Source organism: Pungitius pungitius, chromosome 10, assembly GCF_949316345.1.
Source record: "Pungitius pungitius chromosome 10, fPunPun2.1, whole genome shotgun sequence".
NCBI lineage: Eukaryota > Metazoa > Chordata > Actinopteri > Perciformes > Gasterosteidae > Pungitius > Pungitius pungitius.
Genome location: NC_084909.1, coordinates 10,365,607 through 10,390,726, shown reverse-complemented (window position 1 = coordinate 10,390,726; position 25,120 = coordinate 10,365,607). Strand labels below are relative to the sequence as shown.

Here is a 25,120-nt window from a genome sequence, read left to right as displayed (position 1 = left end):
TGTAGAAACTACATTCAGGATCTACTGTTTCGTAAACTTATAAAGCTTGGAAATTATTATTATTAATACATCTTTCGATTTATACTTCACTGAAAAGTGCAGGATTTTCAGGATTTCTTGGGCCTACTGCCTTCTAACTAGTGTGCATTTAAGAGTTCTTTTAAAAAATGTGTATTATTTATTTATTCATTTTTGAATGGTCTGCCTCGCTGTTCCACCAAATTTGTGGGTATAAGTCTGGTTATGTGAATGTTGCTTTGGCAATAAGGATGTAATGTAATATAGTGTTTTGGTTTACTCCCACCACTCACAGTGTTGTTTAGGGTAATAAAGCTCTGACGAAGACATGTTATGCTACTTGTCCTGCACCAAACAGCAGGCAGACAATGTCATTGACTAGCTGGTGGACATAGAAGATAATTAGCACATAAAGAACTTTCTGTCAGGAAACGAGCAAACCTGGGTTAAAAGGATGATAACTGAATTGGGTTTGCATTCCACTTGTGGACCCGAGATAAAACGTGCGCTAGATTTGTTCCATATGTGCTTCATCTATCAACAGGATATTGCATGCTAACAGGTTAGTCAGATTAACTTAAAGGTGACGATAATGTCAGCCTAAATGAACAGCAGGTTTAATCCAAAAATGAGCATACAATCCTCCACCCACAAAAAACCTAAGTGGTACAGAAAGGGGACAACTATCAAGGTGAGACTTTACCCACCGAGCAGGTAGTCATGACAACACCCAATAGAGGAAATAAGAAATAGACCGGAAAACTGAAGCTATCAAAACGGGGTGGGAGAAGACGTCTGATTGGTTGAGGAGGACTTTTTATTTCAAACGGTTTCTTAAAACTCAGGACAGACACATCTCCAATACATAAAACTTTAAAGTATGCCGTAAAAGGTGCGGCCGTTTCTGCTCGACTCTTATTACTATTTGTTTCTTTATTAAGCTGTCTCCTGCATGGTTTCCTCATGTGTGTCTTAGTTATGGCTTGGTATATATAGCATTATAGAAGTATGTGTGGGACACTCGTCTAAATGGGGGGAGGGGTGATCGCCCTTAAGAAGTCAGCGCAGAGAGAGAGAGAGAGAGAGAGAGGAATGCAGGCAGCTGGTTTGTGTCTGTCAGTGAAACACAGAGAGCCTACAGTACTGGACGACTTACGCACGCGCACACACACACACACACACACACACGGAAACACACACGCACACTGATGAAAGAATGATTTATTTGAACCAACAGAGTGTGTGCAGCAGGAAGCCGCCTGCCTTTGGACCAAGTATTTGTTGGAATTTGTAAAAAAAAATGTATTTACCTGCAACACAAGTCGGTTCTGTAATTTCTTGATGCTTATCAGCAAACATGAATCGCAGCATTGATGTATCTGTCGTACAAGTGAGGGCGATTTAAATGCTTATGTCAGCATGCTAAAATGCGAAAGATCCCGATTTCTAACGTTTTAAAAATAGACATTGAAAATGAAAAATGATTAGAGTATCAATAAAACATATTAACATTAATTCACGTGGCTGTTGACATGACGGCACAAAGTGGTTAAGTAGCACTAAATGTCACATGATTATTAAGTCAGCCATTGCAGGGCTTGACGTTGTGGGCCCTTTAGACCTAGGGGCATCCCAGCCTGCAGGTCTGTGCTCTGATACTGATACTGTCTGCCAGATGGTTGCAGGGTAAACAGTTTTTGCACCGGGTGGCAGGCGACCAAGATCATCATTTGGGCCTTTCACACAGACATCATGTGTGGTACGAGTGCTGAATAGCAGAGATCTAGCTCCCTGCCAGTGGCTCGCTCCACTGTAAGCACACATCCCAGCAAACCAGAACACGCTCGGTCCTGTGTGACGGTCCGTGCGGATAGTCGGGGTCCATGCCAAACGTCTTCAGTCCTCAAGTCCTAACGAACTAGGACTTTGACTTCCTGCCGCGGACGAGGATGGCCCCCCTGGGTTTCCCAGTTATCCATGAGCAGTGTGCCGTGAAGGCGTTACGCTTAAATAGGTCACACAGCAGAGGGCCCAGACACCAGAGCCTTGGGTCAATGAAGAGGAGGTGTCGTTGAATTCTCACCACCTGAGGCCCAATCATCGGGAGATCAAGGACCCAGCTGCACAACAAAGGTGTCAAGTGCCAGGTCCGTGTCCCCAGAATCTAGGGAGGGATTCACGCTCAACAGGTAACATCTATTCTGGTAGCGTGTCATCATATAACTTATGACAGAGTCAGCGTTACACGTTGATGTTGGCTTGAGTCAGTATCCTCCATCAGGAGAGCGACTGCTGCGCGGCCACTCAACACTAGACAGTTGTGTGGAACTGGTTCGTCCAGTTTGAATCTTTTCCTGTACGCTCAGAGCAGGAGAATGGAGATATGATCTGCTCTCCCAAAGGCAGGGTGGGGGGGGGGGAGTTTGTATAGCAGTTGTCAAATGTTTATTAACCCCTGCTGGGTAAGTGCTGGGAATATTCTGGCAGAACCTTTTTAAATCCACGTTTTTCACTTAAATGAGCGTATCAGTTTTGAACAATTTGTTCACCGCTGCAGGGGCGGAGGTTCCACAAAAGTTTGGATATCCAGCGAGATGTCATGTTTTTGGAACTCGAGCCCGAGAAATACCCGAGATTTTAACCTTTCCCACTTAAGACAAAAGCCAGATGTTAGTGCGTGTTTGTGTCCAGTGGGAGAGGGTCTTTAGAGTAGTAGAGCGATGACTCGAGCTACGTACTGTTGAAAAAAGACCCTCCTACCTCCACCAAGACCCTGTGTGATGCTAATTTTCCGGCCCCATCTATTGTTTTGTAACAGGGTTGCGTCGCAGCGACAGACATTAATTTAATCTAAGGGGTCACTTAATCTACTTCTTGTCAAGGAATTGAGCATTAGCCAGAATGATACTTGGAGGGGGGGGGGGGGGGTATAAAGGACTTTTAAAGTACTTCAGTGCTAAGAACAAAACAAAGAGGGAATGTGTGGTAGGTATTCATTGTGAAATTTTAAATGTTAAAGCCTGTTTGACGACCGCATTGTGTGAGCCTTGGTTAAAGGAGAAACCACCCCCGAATCCCAAAACATGCACAAGTAGTAGTCAGGAACACGCAGGACCGCAGGGACGACCGTGGAAGCCTGTGACGAAATAGCGCCGCAGGTAGCCGTGGCAACAATATTGATGCCGTATTTGACCCCTTCAGATGAACTGGGTTTAACAGATTGAGTTGAGCAACAGTGAATCTCTGATGTTTCCCTGACTTCACACAATAGGCCTTCACTTCCCTTCCCCCCACGGCACACACACAGCAGTCTTGGAGGTGATGTGCTAATTGATGCAAAGTAATGGAGGAGGTGAAACCACAATGGCCGCCCCGCTAAGCTTTACAGAGACCCCCCCCCTTTTAGCTTGCGTGGCTCATATTCAGTGAACTTTATGTATTACATTGCCGTGTTTTTTTAGATTTCCGAAGTGATCAAGCTCAGAATGAAGAAAGCAGAGGCGGCTTAGAGGAGGAAGTAGAGGAAGACCGAGAAGAGGAGTGGAGGGAGGAAAAGGGGTAACACGGAGAAGGAAGAGGATTAGGAGGGGGGGAGGCCTCCTGCCGCTCTGAGGTCAAACACACAGCTGCGGTCATCACCTTTCACTGCAGGGGACTCATACACACAGACACACACATACACACACACTCACACCACTGTGATCATCGCCCTCTGTGGGAGTTTGACCTGAGCCAGATGGTCACCGCTCGCTCTTTTTATGACTCTCTTCTTTTTTTTCCGCCATGTCCACACTAAGTCTGTGTTTTTCACACTTAAAGAAAACAGAGCTTTTCAGGTACTCTCTCCACAGAGGATACGTTTCAAAACAGCACTCTTGCATTGTAGTGTGAACGAGGCAGACAATGCCAAATCAATGATGTTTCAATAACATGCCTTCACAGGGAGTTTTACACCATTGAAGACACATTTCTGTCTCCTCAAACTCACTGCAATCACTCATGTTGAAATGCAATGGAGATCAGTGTCCAAAACAAAGATATGAAAAAGTTTTTTTCACTTTTCACTCTTTTTTCCACTTTTTTACTGACTTTTGAAAATGGACCTCACTATTTGGAATGGAATATATTCTATTTTTAATTAATTGATCCAGATTGATCTTTATTGACTTTTACAGTACTAAATTAACTTTTGTCGCACATTTAGACAGTACGTAGTAAATTTTGGAATTAGCACTTAACCCATCCAATTACTAAGAGCATAAACGTATTTCCAATGCAAAAATCTCTCTTTTGCATCCAAAAAAATTACACTTGATTTAACTAAGAGTAGCCTACCCGAAGAGATGTAGTTTTCCTATGCATACTCACAACATCGTACTGTAACGCTGCATTTCTACATTTGTTGAAATGTGTATTATATTCTCTATTGTATGGATTGTAGCCAATGCAGTACATATTTTATGGTTCTATGCGGTATTTTTTATAGTCGTTTTAAATAAGTTCTGAGTGTTTCTGGTCCAGGTATTTAATGCACAAAATTGTTGCTCCTCAGAAGGTCAAACTCCCTGCATACAAGTGAGCATGTTTGTGTCTTCGTGTGAGTGTAAAGAACAAGCCAAATTACCCGGTTCCTAAAACGTTTTTTTATCAGGCTCCAGACATGTGTTTCCAATGTTCTTTAAATACTCTGCCTACACACACACACACGCACACAAACACACAAATATACACACGCACAGTACTTCCACTGCCAAATTGTTCAAATGAAACCCCTCCCTTGTTGGGATACAGTTCATTCTTTTTCTTCTTTTAATGTCCGGCTGCATGTAAATTATAAAAACTGATTGAGAAAAAGAAGCAAAGCCGACTGTGGGAGTTCGTCAACACCAAGAACGTTGAGTTGGATCATTCACACGCTAGATAAGTTACGTTTAAACAAACAAATGTGAATAGCAAGCCGAGTAAATGTATTTTACAAAAAGCGATGCACATACTATAAGCCTTGAGGAAAAGTGGTGTGCGTGTGTGTGTCTGTGTGAGGGTGTTACCTTCTACTCTACTCCTCACGATATTGTGGCCAATCAAACCACTCTTTCAGACTTGCTGTGTCTTTGTGGCCTGGCTGTAACCCCGTATGGTTTCAACCACACACAAACACACAACAAACACTCAAGCACACGCACACACAGCCTCTGCAGTCTTGTAAATCCAGATTGTGTTGTTTCCAGCATCATAAGTTTATGAGGGATCGGACCGGGGAATACGCCTGCTCAGGTCACGCCATGAGGTTACGGCTTGTCTGTGTGTGTTTTTTATGATGGGGTGAAATGAAGTACAGAAAGTTTGGGAGTGGCGTTTTTTATTTTTTAAACAGAGATTAAAATGTTCTTAAATAGCAGGATTTGTCATATGAACTATTGCAGGTACAACATGTACTCAGTAGCTTGATCACGCAGCCCCAAACTTTATTTACAGCAAAGGACTACACCTCATTTGCCTTTTACAAAGTCTATACATGTCACAATGATTGTGAGATTTAAACATCTGAAGTGGTGCTTTCAAGTTATGGGGAGATTTTGGGAGAGGCAATTTTACAGTAACCCAATAAGATGGTTTAAAATAGAACACAGACAACAATGACATCAACAGTGTGTCCCACTTGAGGATTGAGCACACTGGGATGTTTGCTTGGTACGCTGAATATTAGATTAAGAAGGAAAGGAGCACATGTTACATCTGTGACCCTCTGCCAGCATCTGTGATTCTTAAACGTCTCAGCTCCAGAAATATTAGGCCCTGTTTCCCGGGCACATTTGCCCTTGATGCTTTTCTTTTTTTTACTGCGGGCAGTAAAACAAGGAGCCAAAACCTGTTGGACACTTTTATATAGAAACACTAAAACGGCAAACAAGTCCTGATCACGAACATGGGTGAAAGGAAGGGAAGGGAAGGAAAAAAGGGTGGGGAAAAGATGTAGCAGTGGAGAATATATATAAATACATGAACAAATTAATACATACACATGGGTTGATAGTCTCTGATAGTCCGCTTCAAACCTTTAAACTTAAACAATCAAAAACTCGCTTAGAAGTTTTATATGCCAAAGCGACAACAAAGAACAGCAGAAAACATGTTTTAGTTTTAAATACTTTCAGAGTTGGTAATATTTCAATTTGCTCTTAGACAAACACACTCTTTAGCCTTTTGCGCATTAGTCAGAAGTAGTAAAATCTCCCTAAAATGTTGAGGAGCAAATGAGCAGATGTTCTAGTTACCTTTAGGTATTTCTCCAGAGACTGACTCACCAGATCCAGATCCATGGAAAGTTGATGTAGTCCCTCTCTGTCGAGGACTGTATCTCTACACAAAGAGAGACAATTCAAGTAAAGGAACAGAGCTTGCATCAAACACATGAGACACATTGTACAGATTATTACAAAATATCTACATATTGTGCTAAATGTCCTGTGCTGTTGTGTTGTTCAGGCAGCGTGGACAGTGTTACTTTGTACAGCCTAAATTTCAAACAAGGATTGTGTAACGTTAAATGTTCCTCTCCATTGTGTGAGAGTGCCTCTTGTGGTCTTGGTGCTCAACATCTGGGGGGCAAACTGAGCTTCGTGCACCTCCGAGGAGGCTGACCTCTGCTGGAGCCGATGGGCCATCCTGCTCTCACGCACATATACTAGTGTCATTTTATAATAACATACATCGTCGAAAGATAACTAATTAGTTATAACTTTTAATAACCATAATTTACACTTTGCTTGATGTATTGATTTTATCTAAAAAAAGCACTCTATTTGTGTTTTTCTGTTTGTTAGTTTTTTTTACTTTGTGAACGTTATTTTGGGCTTTTGGTATAACATTAAAAAACAAACAGTGCAGTATAACACCATTCAGAAACTGGAACCGAAACCTCGCAGCAACAGGTGAGGCGCGGCCGCCTCGTGTGTCCCTGCCCGGCCGCCGTCGGCTCCCGTCAACTGTCAACAACGCCGAACTGTGGGGCACAACTTTCTGCGCCCACTGCGCTGCACTGATTTGAATACATTTATTTATTCCATCGCGCGTCGCTTCCGCCGTGACAGCACAAAACACGCGCAGTTATGCGGCACCACGAACGTCCTCGGCGATTCACCGAGTCCGAACTGGCCTTCGGTGAGTTTAGTTAACGTTAGCTTTTCTTCTAGCAGCGGTAGCATTAAGCTAACCAACTTAAGTCTATTCACTTGACCCTCGCTGAGATGGACAATATACGGGATTCGTCTTTTATTGAATGGGAAAGAATTCCGCCCGTTGTACCGGGACAGATTTGACAATTCTCTCTCTTATTAGTAACTTGTGGTTAATGCCCTTACGTCAGCTAAGTTGATGTCGGCGTGCGTCGCGTGAGACGACTGTTGAAGTTTCGGGTTCCGCGTTGTCCGGAGCGCTGCGTGACACAAGAACACGCGTTTTTACACGGACGCAGACACAACTTAGAAATAGATTTGCTGGGTCTGTTGTGCAGTTTCCGGTGACGCTGAATTAATGATCAGAATAAACCGACTTGCTAAATTGACCGCAATTTAAATGCGACGAATTACTAGTTAGATGATTTGAATTATAACTTCAAACTTTTTGATCTTGTCAAACAGATGTAATGAGCACCTAAAGACAGATAAAACAAGAAAGAAGATGCTGTGTATGTTCTGTCGCTGCAAACGGATTTATCGCTGAGCGTGAATAGAAGACGAGGGCTTTGTGGAGATGTTGATCGAGATGCCGTCACTATCGTGTGGAAAGAAGAGCCCGATGTGATGGAGGACACAGAGGAAAGGTAACTACAAATCCCCTTCCCATTGTGTCTCTGCACTGATCTCCACCTCAAACACGTTGAATGCCAAAGCAGGATGCCACATCTGGTTTCCTTGAATTGTGACCAGATGTGCGATTTAGACCACTAAATTACTATATCGGCTCTGTTCAAATAGTATCTATAGTAAAATTTGATATACAGACAATAGCCGTTGAAGTAGCCCAACACTGCTTAGGCCAACCTATGAAATGATAACCAGCATAATGTTGAAAACAGTACTGTTGAACACGATGTGGTTATTATGGTTGTGAGTGTGTGATTTGTCAGCTGTTCTTCCTGCAGAAGGGGGGAGCGAGAGAAAAGACTTCCTGTGGCCTTATAGCGTGCGCCTGCGTGGTCTCAGTGTTCGACTGAAGGCCGTTCAAGGCCTTCTGCATAATACTGATACTAATACTTCTAACACAGACTCCAGATCCACAAGGACAAAAACAGCTCTGAGTGTCTTTAGAAAACACAGGCCACTAGAGGTGCGGCCACATCTGTTTCCCGTAGTCTCGGGTCCAGGATCTCCAGTGACTTGTAGGGTCAAATGTGAAGTCAAAGCTGCTGGTCTTTAATCACTGAGGATTCCTGCCCCCCCCCCCTCCCCCCATGGTTAAAATCTCAAACGCTATGAGGGTCTCTTGGTCACAGAGTCGATGACGTCAGCAGCCCCAGCATGCATGAGCGGAGGGAGGAATGCAAACTACTATCGCAGTGGCTTTAGAAAGCTCTCTGGGGAAATAGTGTGGTCACTTGCCGCCAACATCAAAGCCTCTGGACGGTGCACATCTGCCTCTGAATTATATTTGTTTCCAGTTTAATGCGAGTGAGTCATAACCATTTACCGATGTTGTTCTCGCTGGGACGATGAATGCATGTCGAGGCCTGCGGGTCCTGAGGTGTTGGTCTACACAGACGAATGAGATGGAATTTGATGCGTCACTCAACCACAGCACATTTCAACATCAGCCATCTTGGGTCTCTGGTCTCCCCCCCCCCCCCCCCCCCCCCCGTAGTTCAGGAAAGGTCTAAATTGCGACTGGTTTGCGTATGTGATTACAGCCGTGCCGATGAGCGGGCCCCCGCACCTCCAGAGCGAGGGCTGCTCCACACCTGGCAGTCAGCGGGCCCCAGTGCGCAGCTCGGCCCCGAACGAGTGCTGCTGTCCAGGCCCGTCCTCCAGGTCAGCCTGGGAGAGCACCATGGCCTCCTGCTGACACAGGGTCAGTGTGGGACAGTAGGGTTGTGCGATGGTTCAATCCACACCACCACACATAAAAATCATATATTGAATTCTGAAATTCTCAGTTTTGTGCGTATATCGCGATGATGTGATGATGAGCAGGTGCATCCCTGTGGTTGTGTTGCCGCAGGTGGCCAGGTCTACTCCTTCGGGGAGCTGTTGTGGAGGGACCTGAGCATCCCGGCGTCCTCTCCGCTGCTGGAGAACTCTCTGCTGGGGAGGACGGTGGTCTGCGTGGCCGCCGGCGGCTTCCACTGCGGAGCGCTGAGCGAGCAGGGCAGCGTCTTCATGTGGGGGGAGAACACTGCGGGACAGTGCGGGCTGAATGAGAGAGGCACGGACACAAGCATCACGGGTCAGAAAATACCGGACCTCCTTCCTTCCCGTCTTATCTTCTCCCCTCTCGTCCTACAGCTCTATTTACATTGTTATAAATGTCTGGTGTGCGAATATTCCAGTTTCAGAGCCTTGGCCGGTCACCGTGGTGGACAGCGACGCCGTTCCACCAGCAGCGGTTCGGGTTGTGGATCTGGCGCTCGGGCGGGAGCACAGCCTGGCCCTGTCGGCCCGGAACGAGCTGTGGGCCTGGGGAAGCGGCTGCCAACTTGGCCTGGTCACGAACACCTTCCCTGTGTGGAGACCACAGAAGGTGAATTTGTATGAAGTTAAATTGGTTTCATGCGTCAACGAACCAAAAGGAAAAACCACGGAATCCAACCCAGTTGCGGGTATTGATACTTTTGTTAAATTTGGAATCTTTTAGCTGTGGAACTTAACTGATTGACGATGAAGCAATGGGGGTTTTGTCTACGTGCATCTGCATGGGCATATGAGCGTTTGACAAAAAAGTACATTTTGATTAGAGTGGTTTCTCACCATGGAAACATTTACACACAAATGCGTATTTTAACGTACGTGCTTGCAATTTTGATCTTATTATACTTGTATCTTATTTTATTCTTATTTTGCACCAATCATCAATACAAATTCCACTAGTGTAACAAAAGTGACTATAAATGGATTCTGACTCATAATATTTCCTTCTCTGGCAGGTGGAGCACTTGGCAGGAAGACACGTGGTTCAGGTAGTTTCTCTTCCTTACATCTTCTTTATAAATGACACAAAAAAGTGTCCAAAAATACTGTTTCTATTCTTCATCAACAGGTGGCTTGTGGTGCCTACCACAGCCTGGTCCTGGTCCGCAGCTTACATCAACAGAATACCCAGAATGCTTCAGAGAAGAGGCAGCGGGGGCAGTCGCCTCACTGTCCAGTCACGGAGGTGGACGAGCCCCCTGCAGCTGATGCAGGTCACTACTGTCCGCTGGGGGTGGAGCTGACTGAAGTCATGACCCACGAGGTAACTATACCTCAAAAATACATATTTATAAGTAAGTCGAAATATATTTACAGAAACCAGATGCTGTTGAAATGTTTCAGGTTCAGTATCTATGAGCGTAGATGCTTATCTAAGAAGTTCATCTATTTTTCCGTTGGTTGAAGCCCGTCTTTGGTTTTGGTTCCCAGACCTCTCCGGGGAAAAGAGACCCCAGACGGAGGCTCCAACCCGGGGAAAGGTAAGCTGGGGACAACAGGCGCTTTAATGTCCCTTATATGATGACATTTCACATAGTTTCTTTTATGTCAATATTTGTAGAGTTTAACCATAATCTATTTTTCCTGCTTTCTCTCCCCCCCCATTGCAAAACTTAAAGGATGACTCCTCCAGTTGGGAACACCACCCCCCTCAATGAGACGGAGGACCGCCCCAGGGCTCACCCACTGCCAAGCTGGAGAACCAATAAGAACCCAACTTTCCCCAACGAAGCCGAGCTTCAGAACCTCCTCCAGAAACTCTCCAGTCAGTCTTTGGAGATGCGCCACAGCATCGGGCCTGGAGACACCGACTCGATGAGCAGTTACACGTCAGGTCAGTAACTCTGTTTGCTAAATGCATTCATTCTTTTTTACTAGTTAATTATTCATAGCTCTTTGCATCTTGTTTATTTATTTTATTTTGGCTGCTTTCTCCTTATGGAATTTGAAATCCATTTGTTTGTGCTAAAAGTCTTTGTACCTTCCCTTCTGCCAATATTCTTTCCAGATGACAGCTGTGTTTCCTCAACTCCTTCCACGGATCTGTTGACTTCCAGTTACAAGGAAGATTCACCAGTTAAGAGTCAAAGCCACAAGTAAGACTTCACCGGAGAGACAATGGCGCAAAATAGTTTTAGGCGGTCAGTTGGATTATTTAAACACTGACAGTTGGTCAGTGTTTAAATAATCTCATGAGGCTTGTCCCTGCGATGGTGTATTTGTGTGGCTCTTGTTATCAAAACGATTCTTTTTTGACACAGTCAACCTAAAAAAAAAAATGAAGGAGACTTTCTCATTAGGAATTAATTTGCCTGACCTCTCTCTCTCTCTCTCTCTCTCTCTCTCCCACTGTAACAGCGGTGTAGACGCGCCGCTCTCCTCCGCTTCCGTGTGTTTGGAAGAAGTTCGACTTTGTCTGGCGGCGGAGAAGCCGTCACCGAGGGGACCAAAGAGCACCAGTCTCACAAACATCAACCAGAAGGGCAAAGCAGCAGGGGGCCGGAGACGCTCTCTGCCAGGAACACCCACCCGGGGTAGGAATGCTCGGCTTTGAACAACATAACCAATGCGTTTTTGAAAAAAATTACCTCAATGCTAAGGGTTGGATCAGGTTGGTACCCTGAGCCGTACTTATTAAACCAGGAGGCTGTTCGCTTAGCTGAGAATAAACACTGGCACATGCTGTTCCCTAATAAACCAGACTAGCTACATTATACAGAGCGATACGCTGGTTCCAACTGACGTTTTTACTCCGACTGATACATTCAAATGATTTAGTAGATCCAATCGACAGATCGTCTACTTACTGTTTTCATTTTTATTCTTGAGAAACACTTAAATAGTAAATATTAAATAGTTGGTGTTTTTTCAGATGGTTAAATCAACACGGTTACCGTTAGATTATGTGTGTTTTTTCTTTCAGGTTCTCCACGGCAACGGCGGTCCAGTGCCAGCAGGCCGTCCTCCTCATGCCGAAGCCGCGCCGCAGCGCTGGAGGAGGTTGCGGAAGGGCTGCCGTCTCTGGAGACAGAAGTGTGGAGCTGGGGCCGTGGGTCTGAGGGGCAACTGGGACATGGAGATCAGCTGGCCAGGTGTGGATACGCAAACACACACACAGCATTTTATCATCAGACCACTTGTAATCAGGCCTTCATAGCCATGTTAACACTACATCTTAAGTCGAGTTTACATTCATGTGGCGGGAGTTAAAAAGGGGGCTGAAACTCCTCTAATGTAGACAAGCCGTGTGTGTGTCTGTGCGTGTGTGTGTTCAGACTTCAGCCTCTGTGCATCAAGTGTTTGACAGGCGAGGAGGTGATCAAAGTGGCTGCAGGGTCGCACCATTCACTGGCTCTCACAGCCCACTGCCAGGTAACACACACACACACACACACACAGAAAGTGTCATAACCACTGAACAAAGTCTGAAAGTTGTTGTTGTTTTTTAAGGTGTTCTCGTGGGGCAGCAACATGTGCGGACAGCTCGGCCATGTCAACAGTCCTGTGACTGTACCTCAACAGACAGAGGTACATTTGTCTGTGCATCCCTCCGCCTTATTTACTGTGTTTCATGTTGAGTCATTTACATCCATTCAAAATCCATCTTACACATGAATACATGACCCTGATGACAGTGCTGAAATAACGGAGCGACAGCGGACAGAATACGCCAGGTTACATGTTAGAATATATACAAGTCATCACTAATGTTCCTACAACCAACCGGTTCACAGCCTTCTATATTTTGTCCCTCGCTGGCCGCTGCAGCTGTCCGACGGTCTTCGGGTTTGGGACGTGTCGGCCGGTCAGAGCCATTCTCTGCTCCTGGCCGACGGAGACTGCGTGCAGCCGGTCCTGTTGTACTGCGGCCCGCAGAAAGAGGCAAGCTCGTCGCAGAGGTCACACCAGACTCAAAGGTCACCCAGCAGAGCAGAGAGCTACACGGTCCGACCCGACCTGCTGCCCTTCTGCGTGGAGGTTTGTGCGTCCACAACACAAACGCTGTGTGGGTTTCCTTCAACGGGACCGAGCGCGAGAATCTCCTCCAACTGCCTCTCTCGGGCGGGTTTTTATTTTCTTTTTCGTAGATGGGTTACATCAGCGGCGTCTGCAGCGGCGGTCAGAGCTGCGCGGCGTTGGCCGACCTGAACGTCATGGGCTTCATCTCCGCCATCCACGAGCTGGCCTCCCGAGAGCGGCGGTTCTACTGCTGGTTGGGCAGCGTCCGGCGGCTCCTCCTCACGCCGCTACGCAACAGAGGTGAGGGGGGAGACTTGTGCCGGCTCCGCTGTGGTGCGTCTGCCGTTTTGGGTGTGATGGAATTGAACGTCCCAAAACGTGATTGCGTGTTGTGCGTGTTGCTGTGCCCGTCCACAGAGAGCGCGTCTCCGTCATTGGGGGAGCCGTGCACGCACCTCTTCTTCTCTCTCTGTGAGAGTTTTGTTCGTCTGAGCCTCCTGATTGGTCGACACTCCACGGCGCTCAGCTACTTCCTGCGTGATGTGCAGGGTTGTGATATCGCCTCCCTTCCCCTGCTGACGCACTCTGAGCACTTTCTGGACGTTTATGAAGAGTAAAGTTAATCTTTTTATCTCATTTTTTGATTTTAGTTTTTATTTGTGTGTCTACTTCATTCCCAGTCTCACTATTTGTTTGCCCCTGTATGCTCCTCTGATTTACTTCTCATTACTGTGTTTTTTTACTATTTATTGTTTGCATTGGCACTTATTTCTGTCACGCCAAATCAAATAATTGGACAGGCTAGTGAAAGTCAAGCATTTCGAAAATCGATCACATGGGTGTGAGTTTTTCCACAGCAAATATGTATAATTAAAGCTCGCAGTTTCTATTGACAGTAGAACATCACACGTAAGAATACTGCTGATATGAGGAGGGTACAAGGTGTTTTCTGAGGTTTTTTATAATGTACCTAGTTTGTGCGGTCAAATAAAACCCTGTGTGTCCTCTCTCCAGGTATTTTTCTTCAGTCGGTGACTTCCAGGTGATGGGTGGATTCCGATCACTCCATAAACTCTCCCTGTAAGCTCATGTGTTTATTTATTTTCCTTTACTGTCTAACTAATAAGAATTCCCATCACGTGAAGATGGACACACATCTGAAAATACGGAAGAGGGCGTAATCCGTCTTTGACGTTTGTGTCTCTGTGCAGCGAGTGTTTAGGCTCCCAGCAGGCCGCGCTCGCTCAGCTGTGTGAACCAGACCAGTCCGCCGCTGGTAAAGCTGATCTGGTTTCCTTGTTGTACTGGCCTCTGCAGCAGCTGCACCAGTACGGCCGAATGCTGCTCAAACTGGCAGCCTGTTACGATGTGGTGAGAGGGAAACTCGCGGCGCTCTGGTTGCGCCTCTTTTCTCTCTCCTTTCTCTCTGCACTCTCACTATTGATTTGGTTACTTTTTTGAAGTAAAAAAAAAATGTAAACTTGAAATGTATCCTCACATATAAACAAAGATACTGTGGCTAATAATACAACATATCATGATCATATTTGTAATCAAATGGCATGTGCAATGTTCTTAATGTTACGAAATCAAAAGGATAAAAAAAAAACCCTTGTCATTTTCTCGCCCCCAGTTAACTACAGAGTATCAGTCCCTCGATCAGGGCTGTAGTCGGTACGACTCCCAGTCCTCAGCCCTTTTGAGGAGGAAGAAGGAGGCTGAAACCACCTCCCTCTTCTGGAGTTCCCACTCCGGGAAAACCACCGTGAGCACCACTCTGTTACGTTGTGTAGATCATGTGATCCGACTGATCGGATAAGAAAAACGTCAAAAGAATCCTCCCACCGAGACAAGGAGAGCGTCTCTGCTCGGGACTTTTATTTGACCACACAGAGAAATGGACGGGAAAAGTTTGATTTACCAACCATGGCCCGTCTGGTTGCTTCTTTTTAAATACAGTTTTTACAAAGAAAGCGTTTTGTCATTAGTCAGATAGTGCAAGTAAATATGATTGAATAGTGCTTGGATGTAAACCAAAATCAACATCAACCTCATAAACGTCCTTCCGAAGGTTCTAATGATACATTGTGTGTGTGTGTGTGTGTGTGCGTCCTCAGGAGGTCCTGCGTCTCCCGCAGCGTCGCTTGGTGTGTGAAAGCAGCAACAGATCTCTGACCCTGCAGAACGCCGGGCGCTTCTCCAACCACTGGTTCATACTGTTCAATGACACACTGGTGCACACACAGGTACGCACACACACAGTAATCCTCTGCAGAGAGAATTTCAAATATGTTTAGAGAAGGGTAGCACAGAGGGAAACCACAGCGTCCATTTTGGTCGGGTTCTGATCCGTCGTCCTGCTGTTGGTGAAGGTAAACCGTGTTTTTCAAACATAAACTAAAATAATGTTGACATCTGAACGTCTTTTATTCACTCAGGGTGCGATTCCCTCTCAGAGCCTTGTAAGTATGTCTGACACTAGTTCAACCACTTGTTGCTTTGTGCTGCAGCAGCCTGGGCGGGCCGGCCTCTGTTCAGTAATTACGATCTGACAGGTTCACATAGTGAGCAAATAAAGAAGTGTTGACACGGGAATATGCGTAATGTTAATGGTGCATACGAAACCCCAAACGTTCTTCACTCGCTAGTTCGGAATTCACCTTGCGTACCTGGTTCCGACCATGAGCCAAATCCTCCTTCCACGGAGGATCATCTTTGCTTTAGCTGTTATTTTTGTGTTGAAGATCCCAGTAGTTTGTTATTGGTGGATCTGTCCAGCAGTGGAATTCTACTGAGGGAACATCAGCACTGCAGGCGTCCCGTGTGAACACTTACTCTGCACATGTCCTGCCTCTGAGCTTTAGCTGCTATAAAGGCTGGGGTGTGTCGAGGGAGGGGGGGGGGTGTGGTGATGTATGTGTTTTCATGTGGTGGTGAAACCTGTCCCGTCTCTCTCTGTGGTTCTGGGTCCTGTGTGTTGTGGCGTAGACTTTTTACACCTCGTGGATCCTGCTTCGCCTACTCGATGCTTCTTGCCTTTTTAAAGTCAGCAGTTCAGCGGGGTCAAGTTTTCTTGCATAAATAATGAATTAATGATAAACATAATTTTAAATGATCTGCCCCTGAAGGAATTCTACTGTTTAGTTAAAAGTAACTGCCATGGTCTTGAAAATCACTAAATAGAGCCAATAAATCAAATGTAGAGGTCATGTGGAAACATACAGTTTTATAGAATCAAGAGTTGCGTTGTGATCTCTAATTTAACATTCTCCAGATGCAGGAAAGGGAATTTGTCACGTCTTTTGTCGTTTGCTTAATGTAAAGAAGAAGAGATGTGTAAAGACTGGACTGAGAAGTACCAAATGTCCCACATCTGCAGAAAGATGGAGATGAACCTGAGCTCTTTCTCCCTCTGCAGTTCTCCACACATCACATCTACCCTCTGGCCTCTCTGTGGGTGAAGCCACTGACTGAAGACAGCAGCGGACTGTGAGTTTGGTGCTTTTAGAAATCCAATAACTAATATCAAGCGATATAACATGAATAAATCTTCTTTTAATAAATTCTTATTGGAGTACTCATTTCTTTTTTGTTTGTTTGGCATCTAGTGGCTGGCAGGTTAACTACACTTAATGGCTGGTGTACATCAGCTTCAGTGGTTGTTCATTGCCTGCTGATATTGAGGCTTATCACTGCAGCCATAAACACTTAACCATGATCATCTTGTACCTGAGACAGGCCGAGTCTTCAAAGTAAATGTCTGACTGGGGATCTTCACCCATTTGTCAGGTTTTATTTTATGTTTTTAATTCCTCAGAAGCAAGTAAATGTGTTTTATTGTCCGCGTGTCTTCAGCTACGCCATCAAAATAACGTGTCCGGAGGAGAGTTTCACCCTGGTGGCCTCGACTCCGCAAGAGAAGGTACTTTACTCATTCATAACCCGCGCACCAAATAGATTTTTGGTAAATTGTTATAGCAGATTTTGAGGGGGAAAAAACACTTTTGTTTCAATATTATATCATTTAAATGTTAAGTACTAAAACATTTTGTTATGAGATTTGTGAATACCGGCATATTTCTCTCTCTCTCTCTCTCTCTCTACAGAACAAGTGGCTGTGGTCTCTCAACCAGGCAGTGGATCGTGTGCTGGGCGGCGCAGGTCAGGGGTCGTCGCCGGGTTTGACCGCCATGTCCCGCACGGCCTCGCACACGTTCTGTGGAGAGGGCCGCTTTAAAGACGCCCATTACACCGGCGCCTGGCTGGCAGGGCGGGTCCACGGCAGGTTAGGGAGCGTGTTTGTGTCCCTCAAATATACGTCATTGCTCATTATTTGACCCACGGCGAGCATCGCTAAATCCTACGCAGCACTAGATGTCCGTGAGGGTTTATTTGGCTCTTTTACGTTGAATACGCTCGGTAGTAGCTGGTTACATTGCCACCGTAAATGGTTTGATATTTGAACGTGTTTGCCTTCACAGGGGCACCATGAAGTGGCCGGATGGACGGACCTACAGCGGGAACTTCAAGAGTGGGCAGGAGGACGGGTGGGTAAACGAACCCCGCTGTTCTGTGAACCAGCTTTAACCTTTTTTTCGGGAGACGTTAAAAGGTTTTCGTGACGTTTCTGTGGATTCGTTCTTTCTCTTTTCCAGATATGGGGAGTGTCTAATTCCTGACAAAGTGCTGAACAAGCCGGACTGCTACCAAGGACAGTGGAGAGATGGCAAGATCCATGGTTTCGGCAAGTACAAGTCAGTAACCTGTTTTCTACTGGCCTCTAAGTGAAGTAGAACGTAGCGTTGGACAAAATAATGTCAACATATACGTAGATTGTATACATCAGCGATGCGGACATTTTCATTATCAAAGTGGTATTGTAATTGGAGAGGAAAGTGGCATCTCTAACATGACACGGACCAACAGGGATTCATGTGTGCTCCTTCCCAGGTATGCCAGTGGCGAGGTGTACGAGGGCTGTTTCTGTGATGGCCAGCGGCACGGTTACGGCATGCTGAGCTCCGGGCGGATGGCCAAAAGGTCTTCCAGCGTTTTCATTGGCCAGTGGGTCCACGACAAGAAGACGGGCTACGGCGTCTACGATGACATCACAAGGTGCGGCGCGGAAAACATCGCCTCGACGTTGTGGCATCTCGCTGGATGGGGACGTCTCTGCTCACCGCTCTCGTGTGCTTTCCCCAGGGGAGAGAAGTACATGGGGCTGTGGTCGGAGGAGCAGCGGCACGGCAACGCTGCCGTGGTCACCCAGTGCGGTTTGTACTACGAAGGGATCTTCAGAGACAACAAGATGTGTGTAAGTCTGGTAGTGGGGCTGGAGCCTGCGTCGGCGGTCACATTTATTGTCTTTTGTTTATCAGGTAAAATTGGTCCCGGCTCTGAATGCATTCAGAGATGAAAGTGGAGATGCCCCGATGTGTACCTTGAAGGTGCTAAATGGCAGTGATTTGCTGAAAGCGATCCTAAAGTAAATCCCATATGTTTACCCGTTTGTTCCTTCCGTCAGGGCCCAGGTCTGTTGGTGTCAGATGACGACACAGCTTTGCATGGGGAGTTTTCTGAGGACTGGACTGTCAACGGGAAGGTAGCACTTGTCCAATTGTCTTTTCAACTTCCTAATGGAACTTGGTTGTCCTTCTTTAGAACGGCATTTAATTAAAAAATCCCACTAAATGCATCTGTCCCTTCCCCCTCAGGGCGTTTTATCGCTGGCTAACGGGGATTGCTTGGAGGGCCTGTTCAGTGGGGAGTGGACCACAGGGCTGAAAGTCGTTGGAACGTACATCAAACCGTCTGCAGATGAACCCGAACACAAAGAGAGAAACGGCCTCCTGTGAGTATTACCTTGTCCCCTTTTAAACCCCAATTTCCTGTAGAACAGCGTATTTTTCTTTCTTTCCACTTGTGTGTGTATTCTTCCCGCGGGAATGTTCAGTGGAGTTTATCCGTGGATGAGTATTAACGTGGGGGTCGGTTGGTGGCAGCCGGGTGGGTCAGTACGCGGTGCCGGCAGGTCAGAGGTGGCTCTGCGTGTTCGACGAATGCTGGAGTCGACTGGGCTGCGATTCTGCCGGCAGAGGAGAGCGGGCCGCAGCCTGGGACAGCATCGCGGTCACCATAGCGACTGCGCGACGACAAAGGTAGAAACATGAAGTCACAGCCTCCGCTGGATCGGTCCCCTCTTTGCTGTATGTTAAAGTGTGTGTGTGTGTGTTGTCAGCCCCAATCTCAGTAGGTCTCAGAGTAAAGTGCTGGAGCGTTTGGAGTGCATTCCTCAGCACGGAGAACCGGTGACCACGGCAAACTACGACAGCATACGGAGATACCTCATCAAGGTCCGTGTGTGAGGGGTGCTCTCTTTCGTCTCCTGCTCCCGTCTGAACCTCTGTCAGTGCAGCACTTAGGTTTGCAACTGTGTGTGTGTGTGTGTCAGGCGTGTGAGACCCCTCACCACCCTCTGGGTTGGCTGGTGGAGACGCTGGTGACGGCCTACAGGATGACCTACGTCGGCGTGGGATCCAACCGCCGGCTGCTCATGCCGGCCGTCCAGGAGGTGCTGGCCTACCTCACTCATTTCTACAGAATTGTCAGGTAGACTCGCCTCTTTGTGCCGCGCTTGCAGCCGGCCGCAGATCAAACTGCATTTTTGTCGAGTCACTCAATAAGTTTTCGTTTTTATTTTGGGTTTTTTTGTGATATTCTTGCAGGTTTCTGTTTCCGGGGCTGCCGGATGATGGCGGCATCATCCCGGACCCGCCTACCTCCACACCGGAAAGCAGGCCGAACCCTGACATGTCAGACCAAAGGCGAGTGTCCCACACACATCTACGAGCACGGAGGCAGTCACTGCAATGGTCGTGCTATTGAGAAAGTCATGAACGTCTCGCCTCCTCAAGCGTTTTTTCTTTTGTCTCCCTGCAGCGGCGTCCTGGTGCTGAGCTCCTCCTCCTTGCTCCTCCCCCAGCTGCTGCCTCGCCTCTACCCGCCCCTCTTCACCCTGTACTGCCTGCAGGAGGAGCAGGTGGACGCCCGTTACTGGGAGCGCATGCTCCGACTCAACAAACAGCCCGACCGGTCGCTGCTCCGCTTCCTGGGAGTGCAGGAGTGAGTGTGTACATTTTGCAAACACACACACACGCAGTTTGTTTTTGCTCACACCCACAGGTGCTGTCTCTAAACTCACTTTGTGCTTTTCTTGTAGGAAGTTCTGGCCAGAGTGGACCTCAATTCTAGGGGAGAAAAAGCAGGTTAGATGATAAAATGCTCTATTTTCTCCTCATGTTCCTCCAGCGGCTGTCAATCCACCCACCCTTCACTCACACAAAGTGTGCTCTTTTGGATTTGTCCTCTATAACTGACTTTCTTTTAAAACCTTTATCGCAGATTGTGTCCAGCAGTAAAGATGCCTGCTTTGTTTCTGCTGTAGAGACACTCCAACAAATCAGGTAGCTGCCATGTGACCTAAACTATTAGCAACCGCTTGATGCAGAGTAGGCGCAATGATCAGGACAAACACCTAACTCAGAACTCGCTTTGACCTCATGGTGATTCAACAGCCTTATTTATTTTTATATGCTTCATCTGCAATTTCAACCAATGAACATGAACTTTTAATTGTCTTCAATGCCTGAAAATTGCAAATTATTTTGAATTCATTGAATTTTAATTTACAAACTGGTTTCAATGACTCAACTCCACCCATGTGTTGAGCTGTGACATGACTCAACTTTTTTTTTGCTAAAGGTGTACTAAAAAGTCTATTGTGTATGTACAAAAAAATGTGTTTCCCTTCCACGCGCAGCACTGCCTTCACTCCGTCAGACAAACTCCTCGTCATCCACAGGACGTTCGAGGAATTGACACAGGAAGTAAAACATATGCTGGACGACAACTTCCTGTTGTGCATGGATGACCTGTTCCCTCTCTTCATATACGTGGTGCTCAGAGCAAGGTGTGCCATTACATGGACGCACACACACACACACACACACACACATCTACATGAGACTTCACCGGCCTCAACATGTCGATCCCCTGCTGCTCTGCTCCAGGATTAGGAACCTGGGAGCCGAGGTCAGTCTGATCAAAGATCTGATGGATCCCAACATTCAGCACGGAGAGATGGGCTATATGTTCACGACACTGCAGGTGCAACCACCTCCCTCCCCTCGCCCTCCACCCCGCAGCACACATTACCCCTCAAACAACTGAAATAATTACATGATTGTGTCGCCTCAAAGCTCATGTGCAGTATGAGTGCTTTTTAGTTTTTATGATCAATTCATCAGAACCAGCACTTTTTCCTGAATTACATTTCTATGCTGCAGGCCTCCTACATGCAGATCCTCCAGGAGTCTGCTGCGTAGCAGCACAGAAGAAGACACCGGGCAGAGCTTCTCACGCAGGCGCTGCCAGAACAAAACCAGTCAAACCCGCCTGGATTCTACCGCTGGGAAGCTGCAGATGGGACGGACGCACTCCTCCACTTTCTGTCAAATGATGCCTGACCCCTCATTCACTCTCAGTATGTTACAGCACACGTCTTTCGCCCCCTTCTGGACAAGTTGGTAAACTGCTTTATTATTCTCATTACATCTTGAAAAATTGTTACTGTGGACTTTTTTAATACATTACATACACTGTATATCATGAAAAGTATTTAATGAAAAATGCTGACAATGGTCTTGCAAAGTTGTTACAGCATTGCAGTTCTCATTCATAATAGTTTCCTCCTAAAAGTTTTTTAACACGGGTCGTAGTGCTGCTACGTCTTGGTCACTGTTCCCAGAGCAGCATCAGGAGGGAGTTGTTTCGTCTGATTTGGATCAAGACCAACAGGTTCAGGCACTAAATGCATTAACTGAGGATTGATTTTTCTCCCTCAGAAGCCAAACTAAAAACACAGGTCAGAAAGCTTCATTTCTCCTTTAACCGAAGGTTCCTGAAAACTGTCTGTATACTAATGAAAGTGGTTCCATTTCACTGACATTCTGTGACAAATTGAGAGCCTTTTACATCTTTTGAATGCAGGCGAGGTTGTTAAAAGCATTACGCTAAACGGACAGGTTCAGTTCCTTGAAACTTTCAAAGTACTTATTATTGAACAACCTTTTTGTCGAACCTCACAATGAAGCAGCAGACTGTCACTACAGACGGAATCCGTGTTTTTACTTGATTGTGCATTGTGCAAAGGTTCGTTCATTGGTTATTCCGTGTATTATATCTATTTTGAGCATGTATGGACAAGTCTGACAAAGAACACGTTTAGTCTGCTCCAGTAAATCATTTGGGCAAACTACCTTTGACAAAACATATCTATGAATTCCAGGATTTAGATTGTTGCAGGATTTGTCTGCAGATTTTGGGAGTTTGGTTGACATGAGAGAAGTGATTACTACTTAATGTGCATCCTTTTTTATTTTTAAGGATTGATTCACATTGTAAGACATTTTAAACATTCACTATTTTTTATGAACTACTGCACTTCCTTAAATGAAAACAAATAGCATCATTATGTTGTGATTGTGTATCACTGTGTGTTTAAATGCAGCTAATTAACTGCACTACGGAATGCTTAATGGTACTATGGTTTTAATCCTTGTAATTGATCTATTTTGGTGGGACATCAAAGTAATAACTTACAGTATTTTGTTTTCTTTTATGTTTCTTGTTCCTGCAAAAGAAAAATGTTGATTATAATTTGGCATGACACTGGTTTTGGCCGCAAAAACTGTATTTTCTTTAAGAACTAGTGAGCTTAGTCACTTTGAAAAGAATTGTCTTATTATTAGAAGCTATTTTAATTATTTATTAGAGATATATTAAAAGTATAAATTCTACATCAGTGTTGATATTGAGTGTCAACGTGGATTTACACATTTCTTTCCAAGTAAAGAGGGGAAAAAGCGAGCTGTTGATGTTTTTAAGAGCCGTCATCGTGTTACTGTTGATCAGCTTCAAGTTGTCAGGAATATAACAAAAAAAAAACCTTTCAATATTCTAGAAAGAGGTGTTGCATTCAATTAAATCTGTTTCTGTTGTTACTGAAGTGTGTTATTTTTGTAAAGTTTAGTTTCATACAGAAGTAAGCAAGGATGAATGAGACAACAGCTGGCCTCTGGACCGTACAGATGTTTTCCAGGTTTTAGCCCAATATCAACAACCTGCAGCTTTGGCAACCAAACATTTTTCATTGACACTGTTTTGTTTTCTTCTTCTGAAATGAACTAAAACAAATTCATGACTTGTGATTATTATCTTGTAACTAAACCTATATTTTTGCATCATAGAGACAGATGAATGGTGCAACTGATCAAGGAATGTTGTAGTCGTTTTGAAAGCTGAGAAATTGAAAAATGTTTTGTAAGGGGCAATAAACTTGGTTTGAATCTGGAAATGACTAATGTGATTATTTTCTATTCGTGCCTCCATTGTCAATGAATCGGTGATGCAATGTTTGGATAACTGTCAATCAAACCCAGGCAGTGTGTTTTATTCAGGAACAGTGCTGGGATAATAATGCCAAATGTAAATCACCTGAAATATTGATTTGTTCATGAAAGTCTCTCGTTCGCGTTTGAGTTGCTTATTTAATTAAGCGTTAATTAACAACTTCACTCAGGGATAAACTCTTCCGGAAAAATAAACATTATTTGATGTCTACAACAACACTTTGTGTGGAGGTTTAGAGCTGAGGGGTCCTTTATCCTTCTAGAATTGGAATATGGAGAGGGTCCATTGACATGCAAAGCACACGCTACCATTGTATCTCAACATGTGTGTCATGCAAATAACCCAACATCTTGGAGATCATCAGCACCGTGTCTTCTTTAGGGAAAAGTTTGATGCCGTCTGGATGTGTTGCTGTGTGCGTTGTGTGTAGCTGTGTCCTGTTAGATGCCATGTCGTGCTACCTCGATACTGTACTTGTATGCAGAGCAATGGCACAAAACAGACACCTGAGGGAACCATTTGCTTCCATTATGTGGACCACAGAGAAGGTACTTTTTGTCCTGTATCCAGGGAGGCGTTGAGGCTGTGAAAAAAAAAAGCTGGTCAAGATTTTAAAAACGTGATAAGCTGAGTCTGATTCATGTCTGCTTCATGACTCTTTTTTATTGAATCTGTGTTTTAAGCTTTCTGTTTTGATCCAAAGTTAATTTACAGATTGATGTTCTTCAGTTGAAGATTCTAGCACTATAAATCAGACAAATAAGTAGTGTCTTTTGGAGTATCCTGATGTATGAGGTACTGGTGTATTGGATCATTTGGTGACTGCGGTGTCTTACCTGAAGATCACACCTGCCTGTGGAGTGTGATCACGGATCAGCACCCGTACTGTAACGAGAGCAGGCCTCTTTTTTTTTGCTTTATTAATTCATGCTGTAGGTATTCACTCGGCAGCATCACTTGCACGGGTGTGACAAGCCTGCGTGTGTTTGATTAAACCGGCCAGTGAGGGAACATTGAGTTAAGTGCTGATTGCTCACCGCACAGAGAAAACCTCCAACTATTGATTAAACCAAGAGATTTAATTTGAGTCAATCTGCTGCGTCTCTGAAGCTTCTCTGCACTGTGACTTGGTCCTTTTCAGCTGTCCATTAACAGACGTATTCATTTGTCACGTGATTTGATCAGCATGCATGTGTTGAATGTCGTTTTCATAATTATAATCTTCAAAACCTACGACGGAGCAGTTTGTTCACTTTAGATGCTCCTTTTACATGGGCTATAACGATGGGGGGGGGGGAGCACGTGACAAAGCGATACAGTAATCACATCTGTGTGTGCGAACAGGACGAAAACAAACACTGCACGGTGCTGAATTTCAAGGTACTGTTTGTTCATACTTCCAAGTGTCAGCGACCTGCCCAGAGGTGTCAAAGCCGGTGGCTGTTCCACAAGAAGCGCACAGTGCTGACAAAACATCAAGCCCTGCCGGC

At 45.4% G+C, this 25,120-nt stretch overlaps 1 protein-coding gene across 4 annotated transcripts; it reads left to right on the top strand.

Moving 5' to 3' along the window:
* Positions 1-6,968: 6,968 nt before the first annotated feature.
* On the top strand, positions 6,969-23,568 carry LOC119228719 (alsin-like). 4 transcript variants are annotated; one of them, XM_037488598.2, is made up of 41 exons: positions 6,971-7,179; positions 7,659-7,840; positions 8,924-9,084; positions 9,235-9,459; positions 9,563-9,753; positions 10,157-10,189; positions 10,270-10,464; positions 10,632-10,681; positions 10,820-11,034; positions 11,209-11,296; positions 11,559-11,734; positions 12,124-12,292; positions 12,476-12,572; positions 12,651-12,728; positions 12,969-13,178; positions 13,289-13,460; positions 13,578-13,773; positions 14,175-14,240; positions 14,372-14,531; positions 14,794-14,925; positions 15,278-15,406; positions 15,599-15,622; positions 16,579-16,649; positions 17,016-17,082; positions 17,267-17,445; positions 17,642-17,707; positions 17,816-17,914; positions 18,111-18,275; positions 18,363-18,474; positions 18,685-18,762; positions 18,875-19,011; positions 19,163-19,318; positions 19,399-19,513; positions 19,612-19,769; positions 19,886-19,984; positions 20,100-20,282; positions 20,380-20,425; positions 20,562-20,623; positions 20,980-21,129; positions 21,230-21,326; positions 21,506-23,568. In XM_037488598.2, exons 2-41 carry the CDS (start codon positions 7,821-7,823, stop codon positions 21,542-21,544), a joined length of 4,866 nt encoding a protein of 1,621 aa, XP_037344495.2. In that variant the 5' UTR covers positions 6,971-7,179; positions 7,659-7,820; the 3' UTR covers positions 21,545-23,568. The 4 variants fall into 4 exon arrangements, with proteins under 4 accessions (XP_062420944.1, XP_037344495.2, XP_037344494.2 ...); XM_037488597.2 differs by having other exon boundaries at positions 10,608-10,681; XM_037488600.2 differs by lacking the exon at positions 15,599-15,622 and having other exon boundaries at positions 10,608-10,681.
* The last annotated feature ends 1,552 nt before the right edge of the window (positions 23,569-25,120 follow it).

Bases quoted from the DNA above. Each gene is read 5' to 3' on its own strand.
- LOC119228719 (XM_037488597.2), top strand. From the start codon at position 7,821: ATGGAGGACACAGAGGAAAG. The intron at 19,985-20,099 runs GCGAGTGTCCCA...GTCTCCCTGCAG, and splicing joins CCTGACATGTCAGACCAAAG to CGGCGTCCTGGTGCTGAGCT. The intron at 21,327-21,505 runs GTGCAACCACCT...TCTATGCTGCAG, and splicing joins ATATGTTCACGACACTGCAG to GCCTCCTACATGCAGATCCT.